Source organism: Mastigoproctus giganteus, chromosome 9 (genome assembly GCF_048544385.1).
Source record: "Mastigoproctus giganteus isolate SK-2022 chromosome 9, ASM4854438v1, whole genome shotgun sequence".
NCBI classification, from domain to species: Eukaryota; Metazoa; Arthropoda; class Arachnida; order Uropygi; family Thelyphonidae; genus Mastigoproctus; species Mastigoproctus giganteus.
The window spans coordinates 154,066,279-154,080,088 of record NC_143583.1 but is presented as its reverse complement, the minus strand read 5'-3'; the positions used below and the strand labels follow the sequence as shown (position 1 = coordinate 154,080,088).

The 13,810-nt window shown below is 37.5% G+C and overlaps 1 protein-coding gene across 1 annotated transcript in view; it reads right to left on the bottom strand.

Annotated features, from left to right (window-relative positions):
• fab1 (1-phosphatidylinositol 3-phosphate 5-kinase fab1) overlaps window positions 1–13,810 on the bottom strand; it is an 809,612-nt gene that overhangs the window by 270,808 nt on the left and 524,994 nt on the right. Inside the window, exon 28 of the mRNA XM_090380831.1 lies at window positions 9,611–9,692. Coding sequence (XP_090236957.1) covers window positions 9,611–9,692 — 82 coding nt within the window. The remainder of the gene's footprint in view (window positions 1–9,610; window positions 9,693–13,810) is intronic.

Here is a 13,810-nt window from a genome sequence, read left to right as displayed (position 1 = left end):
AAATGCACTTTGGAAGTGGGATGTCAGGACTACCTAGGGCACCATACCTGCACTGCCTGAATCCTGTCCCTTGGACCATACTCTAGGAGCATGGCATTGACACAGTTAGCCCTTACAGGCAAACCAACTAGCCAGATGACCTTGGGTTAGTCATCCCAGGACCACCCATCTTGATGAAGCAGCAGGGGCCGAAGTGGTGTGTTGAAGCTGGGATCCCAACCATCAGAAAATGCTTTTCAAGTTCCTGTGGGTCACAGCACACAGCAAACACACTGGATTCTTATGGCTTGGAACCTGGACTGTGGGCACTAGATCCTAGTGATGGTAGTTTGGAGGACAATCACTGGAAGGCACCCCATCAGTGTTGAGAGGTTTTTTTGTTTGAATAATCTCTTTAAATATATACAGCATGTACACATGGCAAAACAATTAATTTACAGTGCTTTATAAAATAAGTAGAAAAATTAAAAGAATTTTTTAGTAGAAATTCAGCATAAACATGTACTATATAATCTGTTTCTTTGATTACTGTTATGTGAAATGCTAGTAAAGGAATAGCCTTCTTTGCTTCTTTTTTTTCAATAAATATATGTTGACAGCAAGTTCAGAGCAAATACCCAATTTTTTGCATTTAAAAAGAAAAAGAAAATAAGCTCTAATGTTTTATATGATATGGATAATGTTAATTCTATTCTGTTCCTTTCTTAAAAATAATACTACTTGATTTTGTAACCCAGCATTGTTGTCAGCAATAATGTCACTGAAACAATAGTTACACTTTTTTCACAATCACACACAAAATACTGATAATGAACATGTGGAATGAAAAACAGTACTTTATTCGCATATGAAATCAAACAATTTTTGACATGTTAGAATATATATGAAATAACCACATTTTTGATATATAAGCATATTGTCTTCAACTACTGCCTGTTTGTCTGTTGCATGTAATAACTCAACTACTAGGGGATGGATGGATGGATGCTTATAAAATTTTATATTTGACTCTGTTTGAAAGATTTGTTGAGCCATACCAAATTTCATTAAAATCAGAACAACAGAAATCTGGCAATGTTACAGCAATACCTCACTTAGCACGGATTCGAACTGCACAGGTTTCACTATAACACAGTTTTCAATTAAGTTTAAGTTGAAAATTACTGTACATATTAAAACTCATTCAATAGCCTAGACCCGTACTCTACATATATGCTGCATTGTTGTAGTCTAGGTACATCTACATATATGCTGCGGTGCCAACTCTATTGTCCCACATGCACATGTGCCAAAAGCTCCCCTCAGGCAGTCAGCAGTAATGTGCAACAGTGTTCAGTATTCTGAATTCCATCCTCATGAGACAACATGATAGCTTTTTGAACTTTTCATTTCACAATTTATTTTTTACCACTTTAAATACAAACAAAAATATATCTGCATCTTGGCCTAGAAATCACTGCCAACAACATGCATTCTGTTTGGCAAATGATTTATCTGGTTCTGAATCACAAGTTCAGACAACTGCCAAAGACATTGTGAAGATTGGAGAAGAGTTAGGATTTGAAACTTTGGACAACACTGCCAATGTATGTGATTGCATTGACTTGCATGCAAATGACTTAGATGATGCAACTCTCCTTGAAATTGATGAGCAAACTGCATATTATGAAGAAGAGGAAAACAATTCTGAAGTGGATAACAATGAAGTGGCATCAAAAGAAATTTCATCAGAAGATTCGGAGAAAGTTTTTTGGGGGGTTGACATGGCCTGCGAGGCGATTATGAATTGAGATCCGGATGTTGAACGTAGCATCAAGATATGGCAAATTTTAAAAGATGGGATTTGATGCTACAAAGACGCGTACACCGAGAAAAAGAAGAGATGACTTCACCAGACTTTATTATTAAAATACCTAAATAAACAATAAAGCTTTTTTCTCATTATATTAATGAAAAGGTAACATTTCATTAATATGATGTTAATGTTACCTTTTCACTATGTATATAAAGTGCTTAGCATCATAATACACAGCCATTTCTGAATAAACAGAAAATTTTTAAGGTGGCATCGTTTTAGGTTATATCTCATATTGTGAATACCTTCACAACGAGTTGCCATGATATTGCACTACTTCGAATAAGTAACGCTTCACCTAAGGAGAAGACTAATGTTACTTATTCTCAGATAGGTACCACCACCCAGACAGCACTGTTTCAGGACTATTTGGTCCTTCTTCAGTGAGTGGGTAGGTACCCAAGTGATGCAATGATGGCAAAAACAGTTATGAAGTATAACTCCACAATATGAGAGATGCCTGATGGTGTATGATGTATTTAGACTAAGGCGCATTTAGGGCTAGAGCCTCAAGCTGCGAACAAATTTAGACTATGTATATAAAGTGCTTAGCATCATAATACACAGCCATTTCTGAATAAACAGAAAATTTTTAAGGTGGCATCGTTTTAGGTTATATCTCATATTGTGAATACCTTCACAACGAGTTGCCATGATATTGCACTACTTCGAATAAGTAACGCTTCACCTAAGGAGAAGACTAATGTTACTTATTCTCAGATAGGTACCACCACCCAGACAGCACTGTTTCAGGACTATTTGGTCCTTCTTCAGTGAGTGGGTAGGTACCCAAGTGATGCAATGATGGCAAAAATCATGGCAACTCGTTGTGAAGGTATTCACAATATGAGATATAACCTAAAACGATGCCACCTTAAAAATTTTCTGTTTATTCAGAAATGGCTGTGTATTATGATGCTAAGCACTTTATATACATAGTCTAAATTTGTTCGCAGCTTGAGGCTCTAGCCCTAAATGCGCCTTAGTCTAAATACATCATACACCATCAGGCATCTCTCATATTGTGGAGTTATACTTCATAACTGTTTTTGCCATCATTGCATCACTTGGGTACCTACCCACTCACTGAAGAAGGACCAAATAGTCCTGAAACAGTGCTGTCTGGGTGGTGGTACCTATCTGAGAATAAGTAACATTAGTCTTCTCCTTAGGTGAAGCGTTACTTATTCGAAGTAGTGCAATATCATGGCAACTCGTTGTGAAGGTATTCACAATATGAGATATAACCTAAAACGATGCCACCTTAAAAATTTTCTGTTTATTCAGAAATGGCTGTGTATTATGATGCTAAGCACTTTATATACATAGTCTAAATTTGTTCGCAGCTTGAGGCTCTAGCCCTAAATGCACCTTAGTCTGTTACCTTTTCATTAATAAAATTTTTGCAATATTTTTTATTTCAAATCCTTTTAATTGTCTATCAAGTGCAAATTGTTTATAGATTTATTATAATTTATCTCTGGTTGGTTAGTTGGTTGGATTGGATATTTTACTGGCGCATCAGCTTCTATGGCTATAATGTGCCAAACTTATGATTTATGGCTTATTCAATGATGTCTTTTGTTATGATTTTTATATCAAATTATAGTAGTTTATGCATTTCAGAAACTGTGTGTGTTATGGAGGTTTAATGACGGATAAGCTGCTGAGGCTATAGTGCACCTGTTTCAGAAACTGGAAGACTTCGGATATATTAGATTTATCTGACAACATTGTTCGTAATGAAAATGTGTCCATTCCTTTTAAGGATTTAAAGGTAATCTGATATTCTCGTGTAAAGTAAGGCAGTCAAGTAGAATATGTTGGACTGTTTGCACTATGTGATAGTCAGAGCACTGAGGCGGAGATTTGGCTCGGAGTAGATAGGAGTGGTAACATTGGTGTGTCCTATTCCTAATCTGCTAAGTATAACTTCTTCTTGTCTGTTGGTTCTTGTACTGGTTTTCCATTGTTGTAACAACGGTTTTATCTGTAATAATTTGTTACCAGCCTGTTCCTGCCATTTTTGATGCCACTGTTTTTCGCCACTATTTCGAATTGTAATTTTACAGTCCAGGTATGGTATTTTTATGGTATTGTTGATTGGGCTTTCTGCTTGTTTTGCTGCTTGGTCTGCTGCTCGGTCTGCCTGTTCATCGCCATCTATTCCTACATGTCCGGGAACCCAGCAGAAACTTATGTTTTGCTTTCGCTTTGCTAGTTTTGATAGCATGTTATGTATTTTACATATGGTCAGATGGGTATTTATGGTGTTATCCTTTAAGGCTTGCAGAGCATTGAACGAATCTGTAAATATTATACTGTTGGCAATGTTGGTTAGCCATATATGGTTTATGGCTAGTTGTATAGCCTCCAGTTCTGCCGTATAAATGCTGCACTCAGTTGGAAGTAGTTTGGAAATGATGGTATTCGGAAATTTGGCTGCTATTCCTACTTTGGTTTCTGTTTTGGAACCATCTGTGTATATCAGGGTAGAATTATGATGTTGGTCTCTGTAGGCTGCGTGTAATTGTTGGAAATTTTGTGTAGGTAGGGAATCCTTGTTCCATTTATGCATATGGAGATCGCATATCATTTGAATGGTATCCCAAGATGGATATGGAATTTTAAGAGAAATTGCTATCTGATTGAGATCTAAATTACATTGCTGGATTAGGTCTCTTAAATATATGACTACTGGTTTTTTAGCATTTGGATGTGCTCTATATAAGTTTTCCAAACTTGGTTCGTGTAGGATTGTCCATGTCAGGTGGTCAGGTATTGATTTTATTTTTGCAGCATAGTATAACAGCAAGTTTTGTCTCCGGAGCTGTAGTGGTGATTCATGAGCCTCTGCATATAGGCTGTGGACTGGTGAGGTGTGATATGCTCCTAATGCTGTTCATAAAGTGCTATGGCACACTTGATCAAGCCACCTCAGGACACTCTGTTTGGATAAGTTATACACGGGGGCTCCATAGTCTAGTTGAGATCTTATGAGGGCTCTGTATAATCGCAACAGAATAACTCTATCTACACCTCAGGTCATAGCGGACAAGACTCTCAAAATGTTTAGTTTTTTGAGGCAGTTTGTTCTTAGTTGTTTTATATGTTCTAAAAAAAGTTAGTTTTTTTATCAAGAATAAGTCCAAGAAATTTTATGCTTGGCTTGATTGGGATTATCTGTCCATTAAGTTTTAATTCCGGATCTAAATGAAGGTTTCTTTTTCTACATAAGTGCACGCCTATATTTTTTTGTGTGGAGATCGTGAAACCATTTTCCTGAGACTAGTTGCTGACCTTGTTTATTGCCTCGTAACTGGCATTCTATTGTTCTCATGTTTTGGGATTGGAAATAGATATTGAAATCATCTACGTAAAGAGCTGTATTTATGGAGGATGGTATCTGTTGGGTTATAGAGTTTATTTTTATTGCAAACAATGTGGCACTGAGGACTTATCCATGTGGTAGACCTTTGAGTGTGTAGTTTGTATTTGTACTTGGAAAGTTCGGTGCTGTAAATGTTCTGGATGAAAATAGGGAGATGTCCTTTTAGCTTTAGGTTATATATGTTCTGGAAAATGCCATAGCGCCAGGCTGTATCGTATGCCTTTTCGATATCGAAGCATATCATGACTAAATGTTGTTTTCTAATGAAAGCATTTCGTATGTTGTTTTCTATTTTAATCAGGAGGTCCAAGGTTGATCTATGTTTCCTGAAGCCACACTGTACTGGGCACAAAAGGTTATGGTTTTATAGGTACCACACGAGTCTTGCATTTATAATCTTTTCCATTAACTTTCCTAGGCAGCTGGTGAGTGCTATTGGACGGTTGGTCACTCTCACACTAGTTAGACTTTTGTGGATTTATTGGATGATGGTTTTCTGCAGCAGCATGTTCGAGAGGCAACCAGAGAGAGTAATACTCTTGATCTGGTTATCAGCAGTGATCATTCGTGTATTAAGAATTTGCAGATAAAGAAACCACTAGGTGGCAGTGATCACAGTATACTGATGTGGGATTTACTTAGAGATTTAATTAATATCAGGGGTAGAGGAAAGGGTTTTTGCTTCCATAAAGGTGAGTACAGTGGTCTCAGACAGTTTTTAAATTCTGTACAGTGGGATCAACTGATGATGTTACCAACAGTAAATTCTAAATGGGAAGCATTCAAGGAATTAATCGTGGATGCTACTAAAAGTTTCATACCTATTAAGAAATATTGTTCAAGGTTTAGGCCTAAATGGTTATCAAACGAACTAATGAGACTCGTGACAGAGAAGAAAAATGCATGGGATGCACATAAATTATCAAGTGACTCAGAAGTCTATGGCAGATATAAGCTAGTCTGTAATCAGGTCACCAAGGAGGTTAGGCAGGTGAAGGCAGATTACGAGAAATCCTTGGCAAAAGATGCTAAGAAAAACAGCAAGGATTTCTTTACTTATATAAACTCTAAAAGGAAGGGGATGAATCTGATTGGTCCACTTGACATTGATGGTTCGACTGTTGATGATCCTGCTCAGATAGCAAACAAACTGAATAAGTATTTTGCATCTACATTCACACATGAGGAATTATTAAGGTTTGAAAATGGCAGAAGGTTATCAAATTGTAGCAGGGTACTTAATGATTTTGTAATAACTGAGAGCAAAGTGGAGGAGAAATTGTTGAAGATAAACATAAGAAAAGCACCTGGAGTGGATGGGATCTATCCAATTTTATTAAAGGAGGCGGCAAAGCAACTAAGCAAACCCTTAGCCGTAATTATGAGCGCATCCGTGGACTCAGGGGAGGTTCCCACGGACTGCAGATGTGCAAATGTATCCCCAATTCACAAAGGGGGATCGAAGGATGACACGAGTAATTACAGACCAGTTAGTTTAACTTCTGTTCCGGGTAAAATAATGGAGTCACTGGTTAAAGATGCATTGCAGGATCATCTAGACAAGACTGCAGCAATAATTCAGACACAGCATGGGTTTGTTAAGGGAAAGTCTTGTCTGACAAATTTGATTGGTTATTATGATGTGGTTACAAAGGAACTGGATGCAAAAAATAATTTTGATATCATATATTTGGATTTTAGGAAAGCTTTTGACACTGTTGCACATGGAAGACTATTGTACAAATTGGAGCAGAATGGTATTAAGGGTAAGTTGCTACAATGGATAAAAAGATGGTTAAGTGGGAGAAGACAGAGGGTGGTAATCAATGGGTGCTGCTATTTGTGGACTAATGTTATTAGTGGAGTCCCACAGGGTTCGGTGTTGGGTCCACTGTTGTTTTGTATATTTATCAATGATATTGATGAAGGTATATCAGGCTTAGTGTTGAAGTTTGCAGATGATACAAAGGTTGGCAGGGTTGTTAATGACAGTAATGGCCCACTGCCATTACTGTCATTAACAGTAATGGCAGTGTGCTACTGCAACAGGATCTAGATAATTTGGGCAGATGGGCTAAGAAGTGGCAACTGAAGTTTAACCTTGACAAATGCAAAGTACTGCATATGGGTAGAAGTAACCTGAGAGAAAAGTACCAACTGTGTGGTACTACACTTAAGGTGGTAGAAAATGAAAAAGACCTGGGAGTAATTGTGCAGTCAGATATGAAGTTTTCTGAGCAATGCAGAAAACTGAAGGCTGCCAGGGCAGGTCATGGGGTTTTGTCAATGATTAGGAATTTTGCTAGCAGGGAAAAGGAGGTGATTGTCCCTCTGTATAAGGCAATGGTCAGGCTATGCCTTGAGTACTGCGTACAAGTCTGGAGACCTCATTTTAGGAAGGATGTAGATTTGCTTGAGCGTGTACAGAGAAGGGCAACAAGATTGGTGAGGGGAATGAAGGGATCCTCTTCCCAAGAGAGGCTTAAGTTCTGCAAATTGCAGTGGCCGGAGACTAGGCACCTGCGCGGTGATCTGATTGAGATGTAAAAGGCTTTGAATGGGTTGAGCACGCTGAATTCTGATGGGATCCTCCCACTTGTTCAGATTACGAACCTAAGGGGTCATAAATTCAAATTAAGAAAAGACAGATGTAGAACCGATGTGCGGAAATTTGCCTTTAGCCAGTGGTGGTTAATTGCTGGAACAAACTTCCATCTGTCATTGTGGAAGTTGATAAGTTGAATAAATTTAAGGAGGAACTGGACAGGCATTTGGAGGGAATGGTGTGATTTTTTTTTTTTGGCTGATGCTGCCTAAGCTCATACACTTGCTTTCTTGCATCACATGCCAATACTACTACTACGTACATACAAGGATGTTTAGTAAGTTTCCAGCCTCTCATAGAAGGGAGATGTACTTTTGGTGCACATATAATTTGAACCTTTATATGTTCACCTGAAAAGTTATAGTTCCTAACTAACAACATTTTTTTTTTTTTTTTTTTTCAAGTCATTGAAGTTGATAAAATGCATAAAAGCCTGCATAAATTGATAAAATTGAACATTGTACTGCAATAAAATATCTTTATAAAAAGGGATTATAGAAAAGGATATTCACAATGGCATTCTAAATACATCAGAAGAATCTGTACCACCACATGCAACTGTCAGAAATTGGCTGGATAAATTTAAATGTAGTAGAACCATCACTGAAAATGAACAGTGCAGTGGACATCCATCATGCGCAACCACTTCAGAAAACATCAATAAAATTCATGACGTGGTGGGTAGCTGTTAGAAAAACAGTAGAGGCTACAAGTATAAACTGGATGGGTCAAAACATTCTATCAAATGAATTAAGCATGACAATGATTTCTGCATGATGGATCCATGCCTATTGATAACTAACCAGAAATGTAAAAACTTCAAAATGACTTTCTGCATGTTATCCAGCAGATCCTGAAAATTTTCTAGCCAAATATGCAACTAGGGATGAAACACTGCTTCATCACTACCAACCAATCATAGCTTAAACTACCAATCAAAACAACAGAAGCATTCTGGTTCCAACAATGCTCTAGGTTCTCAATCCCAAAAACTGGGATGAGAATCTGGAGCATCGTTGGGAAAAAATGCATTGAGTAGCAAGGAGACTACACTTCCAAAGAAGGCCAAGTCAATCCCACTTGGCAATAAAGGTTATAATATGTCTTCTGGAATTCCAAAGAGATAATAATGATGTATTTTCCAAAAGGGTAATAAATGGATAATACTACATTAACTTAGTGACTAAATTATGAGATGCAATCAAGTCAAAGAGGCCAGGAAAGATGGGTAATGGTATTTTGTATCCATACACCAGTTGTTGGCACGGCTTCAATTCATCAGGCTGGCTATGAATTGTTGTCCCACCCATAAGACATGCCAGATTTAGTCCCATCTGATTTCCACTTATTCTCAAAACTAAAAACCAACTTGTCTGGATGGAAATTTGGATGGGATGATAAAGTGATAGGCTACACAACCCTTCTTTTCAGGACCTAAGAGAAAGTGACTACAAATCTGGGATTGAGATCATCATCAAAAAAACTGCATTGAGTAACAAGGAGTAACTGTTAGTTGGCTTTATTGCACTGAGGAAAAATACTGACCTACAAACAAGGAGACTACAATGAAAAATAGTGCAAAGTCAACATGTGGAAATAAATCCTCCTATGCTAGGCTAGTATCATATCAAACAACCCTCATATTTCAAGTCGTCATGTTACATTCTACGTGAAATTAATAAATTTTATAGTTCTATTTGAATGTTTGCAACACAAGATGAATAATATATTACTAGAAAGAGTCTGAAATACCACCTACTTCAGCAGGTTTAGACAGCTGTGATGTTATTTTTGGAACAAACTTTTCTTCTTTTTTACTCATTGCTATGAAATCTTGTATCCTATGAAGAAAATCCAGAATAAAAATTCCACACACTAAAAAAACACATTATATTAATTATACAAAATGTTTTAAAAGGAAGATAACAGCTATTGGTTAATAACATGAGTATAAGTAGAAGTAATACTGCACTATATTTGACTGGTTAATACATGAATTTTACTGACATTTTACATTTCTCTGCTAGCTGGTGATACTGAACAATGATCCCACATAAAAGACAATGGCTATATGACAAGATAATGTAGATTACTATATACTATGTAGAGACAAAATTAGACAGGATATGCAGATGCAGAAAAACTCCTGAACAACTTGCAAAGGAGATCCAACATCATGAAAGACTATCTGACAATGGAAAACCAGTCAACAAGTTTACAGAGACCAGAAATGGGTTGCAAGAAAATGGCTAACTGAAGATTAGTAAAATGTGGAGCATCTGTGCCTAGTTTTCACCACATTCCAAGAAGGTCACTTGTGGAACGATATATGATGATAGCTATAACAAAAAGCTTAGGATGCATATTTACAAAGTGTAGAGAAGCCTGATGACAGAGCCAACTGCAAAAACTTGGCAGGACATGTATGATTTGAATAATGAAGAAGGCTTTCTCCAATGCATTTCTTTCATGTTTCAGAAAATATTTCAGACACAATATGTGAATATGGAGTTCTGAAATATGCTAGAACCATTTGCTTTGATGCAGTTACAAAAATTGTTACTACATGTTTTATTCAAGCAAAATGACATGCAACCACACTGGGCTTTTTGCTTTGCCTCGATTACTACGGTCCAGTATCCTGGTCACCTCATTCAAATGAGGTGACCAGGATACTGGACCGTAATAATCTTCAACTCCCTTCAACCTCAATTCCATTTTGTGAGGGGTTACATTAAAGACGTCTTCAAAACCAGAGTCGCAAAAGTTGACAATCTGAAATAGAGGATCATAACTGCATCTGCTATGGTGAACTCTTGCATTCTTGAGAAATATAGGCTTGATATTCCTAATGCCATCACATACTGAGTGGGTTCTGACTATCTCAAGAAAAATTTTAATAATAAGTAAATAACTTTACATTTAATTTCCATACAGCATAGGCCAGACGTTTAGGTGTTAACCAGTCATATACAACGAACTGCTGCACACTTCCCACAACAGTGGTAAAAGTAGAAAAGTTGCTTCTTGTCCAAATGGTAGCGGAGCATTCTGGTCTCTTGCAAAAAAGTATTGCCCAAAACTTCTGCTATCAGATTGTTTGTTTGTTTGTTATTTGGTTTTTAGGAGCATTAGCAACTAAGGCCATATTGCTCCGGGATATGCGGTGGTCATTCCCTGACCTTTCCGCATCCTCCGTATTTGGTGGTGACGGGCTTGAACCCTGGTCTAATCAAGAAGTGTGTGCTACGCACTGCTGCTCCTTCCCACCTGGCTACGGAGGCGGCCAAGTGCTATCAGATATCCACCTCTGTTACAACCTGATGGCTCTATTACATCCTTAGCTCAAGATAAACCTTCTAGCATCCTATTTTTCTTCTGACTCCTGTGTTGATGATTTTGGTAAGCCACCTCCTACCATACCCAATACACTTTACTCAGTGTCCCATGGTTTTTTAACGGAAGGATGCTACAAAAATTCTGAACAATCTTGATGCCAAGAGAGCTCCAAGTTCTGATGGAATTTGCTCACTTGTTCTCATAAACTGTGTTCATGAACTTGCACCTGTTCTGTATCACCTTTTAAAACTTTATACCACTGTTTTTCTTTTTGTTTGGAAATTCTCATATCTAGCCAGTTTCTAAAAAGGTTGAAAATTCTCTACATTCCAAGTATTTCTCCATTGCACTTACACCTCTTTCCTGTGTAATGGAGAAATCCATTAATAGCCAACTCAAACTATCTTGAAACCTCCTGCTGATTAATGATTGTCAGTATGAATCCTGTCAGTATCAAAGTGCTGGTAACATACTGGCTTAGTAACTGACCTTCAGCATTAGAATTAGCAGAGGCACATGATGCAAGAAAGCAAGCTTATACAGCATCAGCCAAAAAAAAAAAAAAAAAAACCTTCCCATTTCATCTATCTATTAGCTCAAAATGTTTGTCTAGTTCTGCCTTGAATTTATTTAAGCTGTCCACTTCTACAACGACAGATGGAAGTTTGTTCCAGAAATCAACCACCTGCTGGCTAAAGGCAAATTTTTGCACATCTATTATACAACTGTCGTTCCTCAATTTGAATTTATGTCTCCTCAGGCAATTAATCTGGGCAACAGGAAGAATCCCATCAGCATTGGGCTTGCTCAAACCATTCAAGGCCTTATACACCTCAATTATATCACTCGCAGGTGCCTAGTCTCCAGACACTGTAATCTGCATAACTTAAGCCTTTCTTTGTAAGAAAGGCCCTTTGTTTCATTCATTAATCTTGTTGCCCTTCTCTGTACTTGTTCCAGCATCTCAATGTCTTTCCTAAAATGAGGCCTCCAGACCTGTATGCAGTACTCAAGAATGTATTCAAATTAGTTAAAATGAAGAAGTTGCTCTTGACATTTCTAAAGCTTCTGATTATGTTTGGTTTAAAGGGCTTCTAAACAAGTTTCTGTCTTTTGAGTAGCAAGAATGCCCAATTGCAAAAACACTGACTGTTTTTGCAATTGGGCATTCAGTTTTCTCTCCGATTATATTATTCGTTGCCGGTGATGGAAGACAGTAGTTTGCCTCCTAACTTCTTCACTAATGCTGGTGTTGGAAGAAGGTATAATTCTTTCTCCTGCTCTTTTTCCCCTTTTGTATACTAATGACCTTCTTCCATTGAGTGGAAATCTTATCCATAGTTTTGCAGATGATAAATTTCTCCTTCTCAAATATATGCCATCAATTCCTTAAATTATCTGCAAGCAATTCTCCAGTGAAGCGAAGAAAACTGATTTAACTTCAATCCTTCTAAAACTCAGTCCTGTCCTATTTCTCACAAAAAAAAAAAAAAAAAAAAGTCTACTACACTATGCTCATCCTTGATAACACTCAGATTTATATACAAGATCATATATCTCCATTAGGGATTACCCTGACTTCTAATCTCTTTTAAGTGCATCACAAATGTTTTTTCTGCATCAAAAAATCTGGATTTTCTTTTTTGCTCTGTGTTACTTTTCTGCTGAACAATTACTCAATCTGCACAAACCTCAAATCAGTTCTACTATGGAGTATTGTTCCTAAATGTTGGACTCCATTCAAAAGAAGGCTTCTTCTCGTCTTTGTGTGCCATCGGAGACAACCACGGCAAATGTCTGTCTTTGGTATCTCTGAACAGCTGGGCAGTGTTCTTTCCTGTCTAATTCTTAATGTTATCAAGCCACAATGTACGTCTTCTCCCAGGCTTTCTTCCCTCAATAATTAGCCGTGGAATTGCATATTTATTGTTCCTCATCAGGTGCCCAAGATATGCAGTTTTTCTTTTCTTTATGTCCTTCAGTAATTCCCGGGTTTTTCCACTTCTCTGCAGGACACTTTCATTGGTCACTCTTGCTGTCCATGGTATCTTTAGCATTCTTCTGTATGTTCACATTTCAAATGCTTCTAGTTTTTGATGTGTTAGTTTTCAGTGTACATGTCTTGGCACCATACAACAAAACTGACCAAATGTAATGTCTCATCATCCAGATTCTAAGGTGGAGATCCAGGTTTCCATTGCACGATGTAGGTCTCATTTTAAGAAAATACTGCCTGGCCATTTCAATCCTTGCTTTTGTTTCCATATCCGGTTCATTTTTGTCATTGATCCAACAGCCTAGATATTTGATTTTGTCAACTCTCTCTATCAGCCTTCCATTTAACATGAGGGAAGGTATCGGCATTGTCCCATTAAGGACCATGAGCTTAGTCTTGTTGATATTAATCCTGAGGTCCATTCTTTCACATTCTTCACTCACACGATTGAGTATCTGTAAGTCCTGCATATTAGTTGTACAAAGTGTTATCTGTGGCGTAGCAAAGGTTGTTAATCACTCTACCATTGACAGATATTCCTTCATTTCTTCCATCTAATGCTCTCTTGAAGATGACGTCCGAGTAAATGTTAAACAGAAGGGGGAAAGTACACATCCTTGCCTC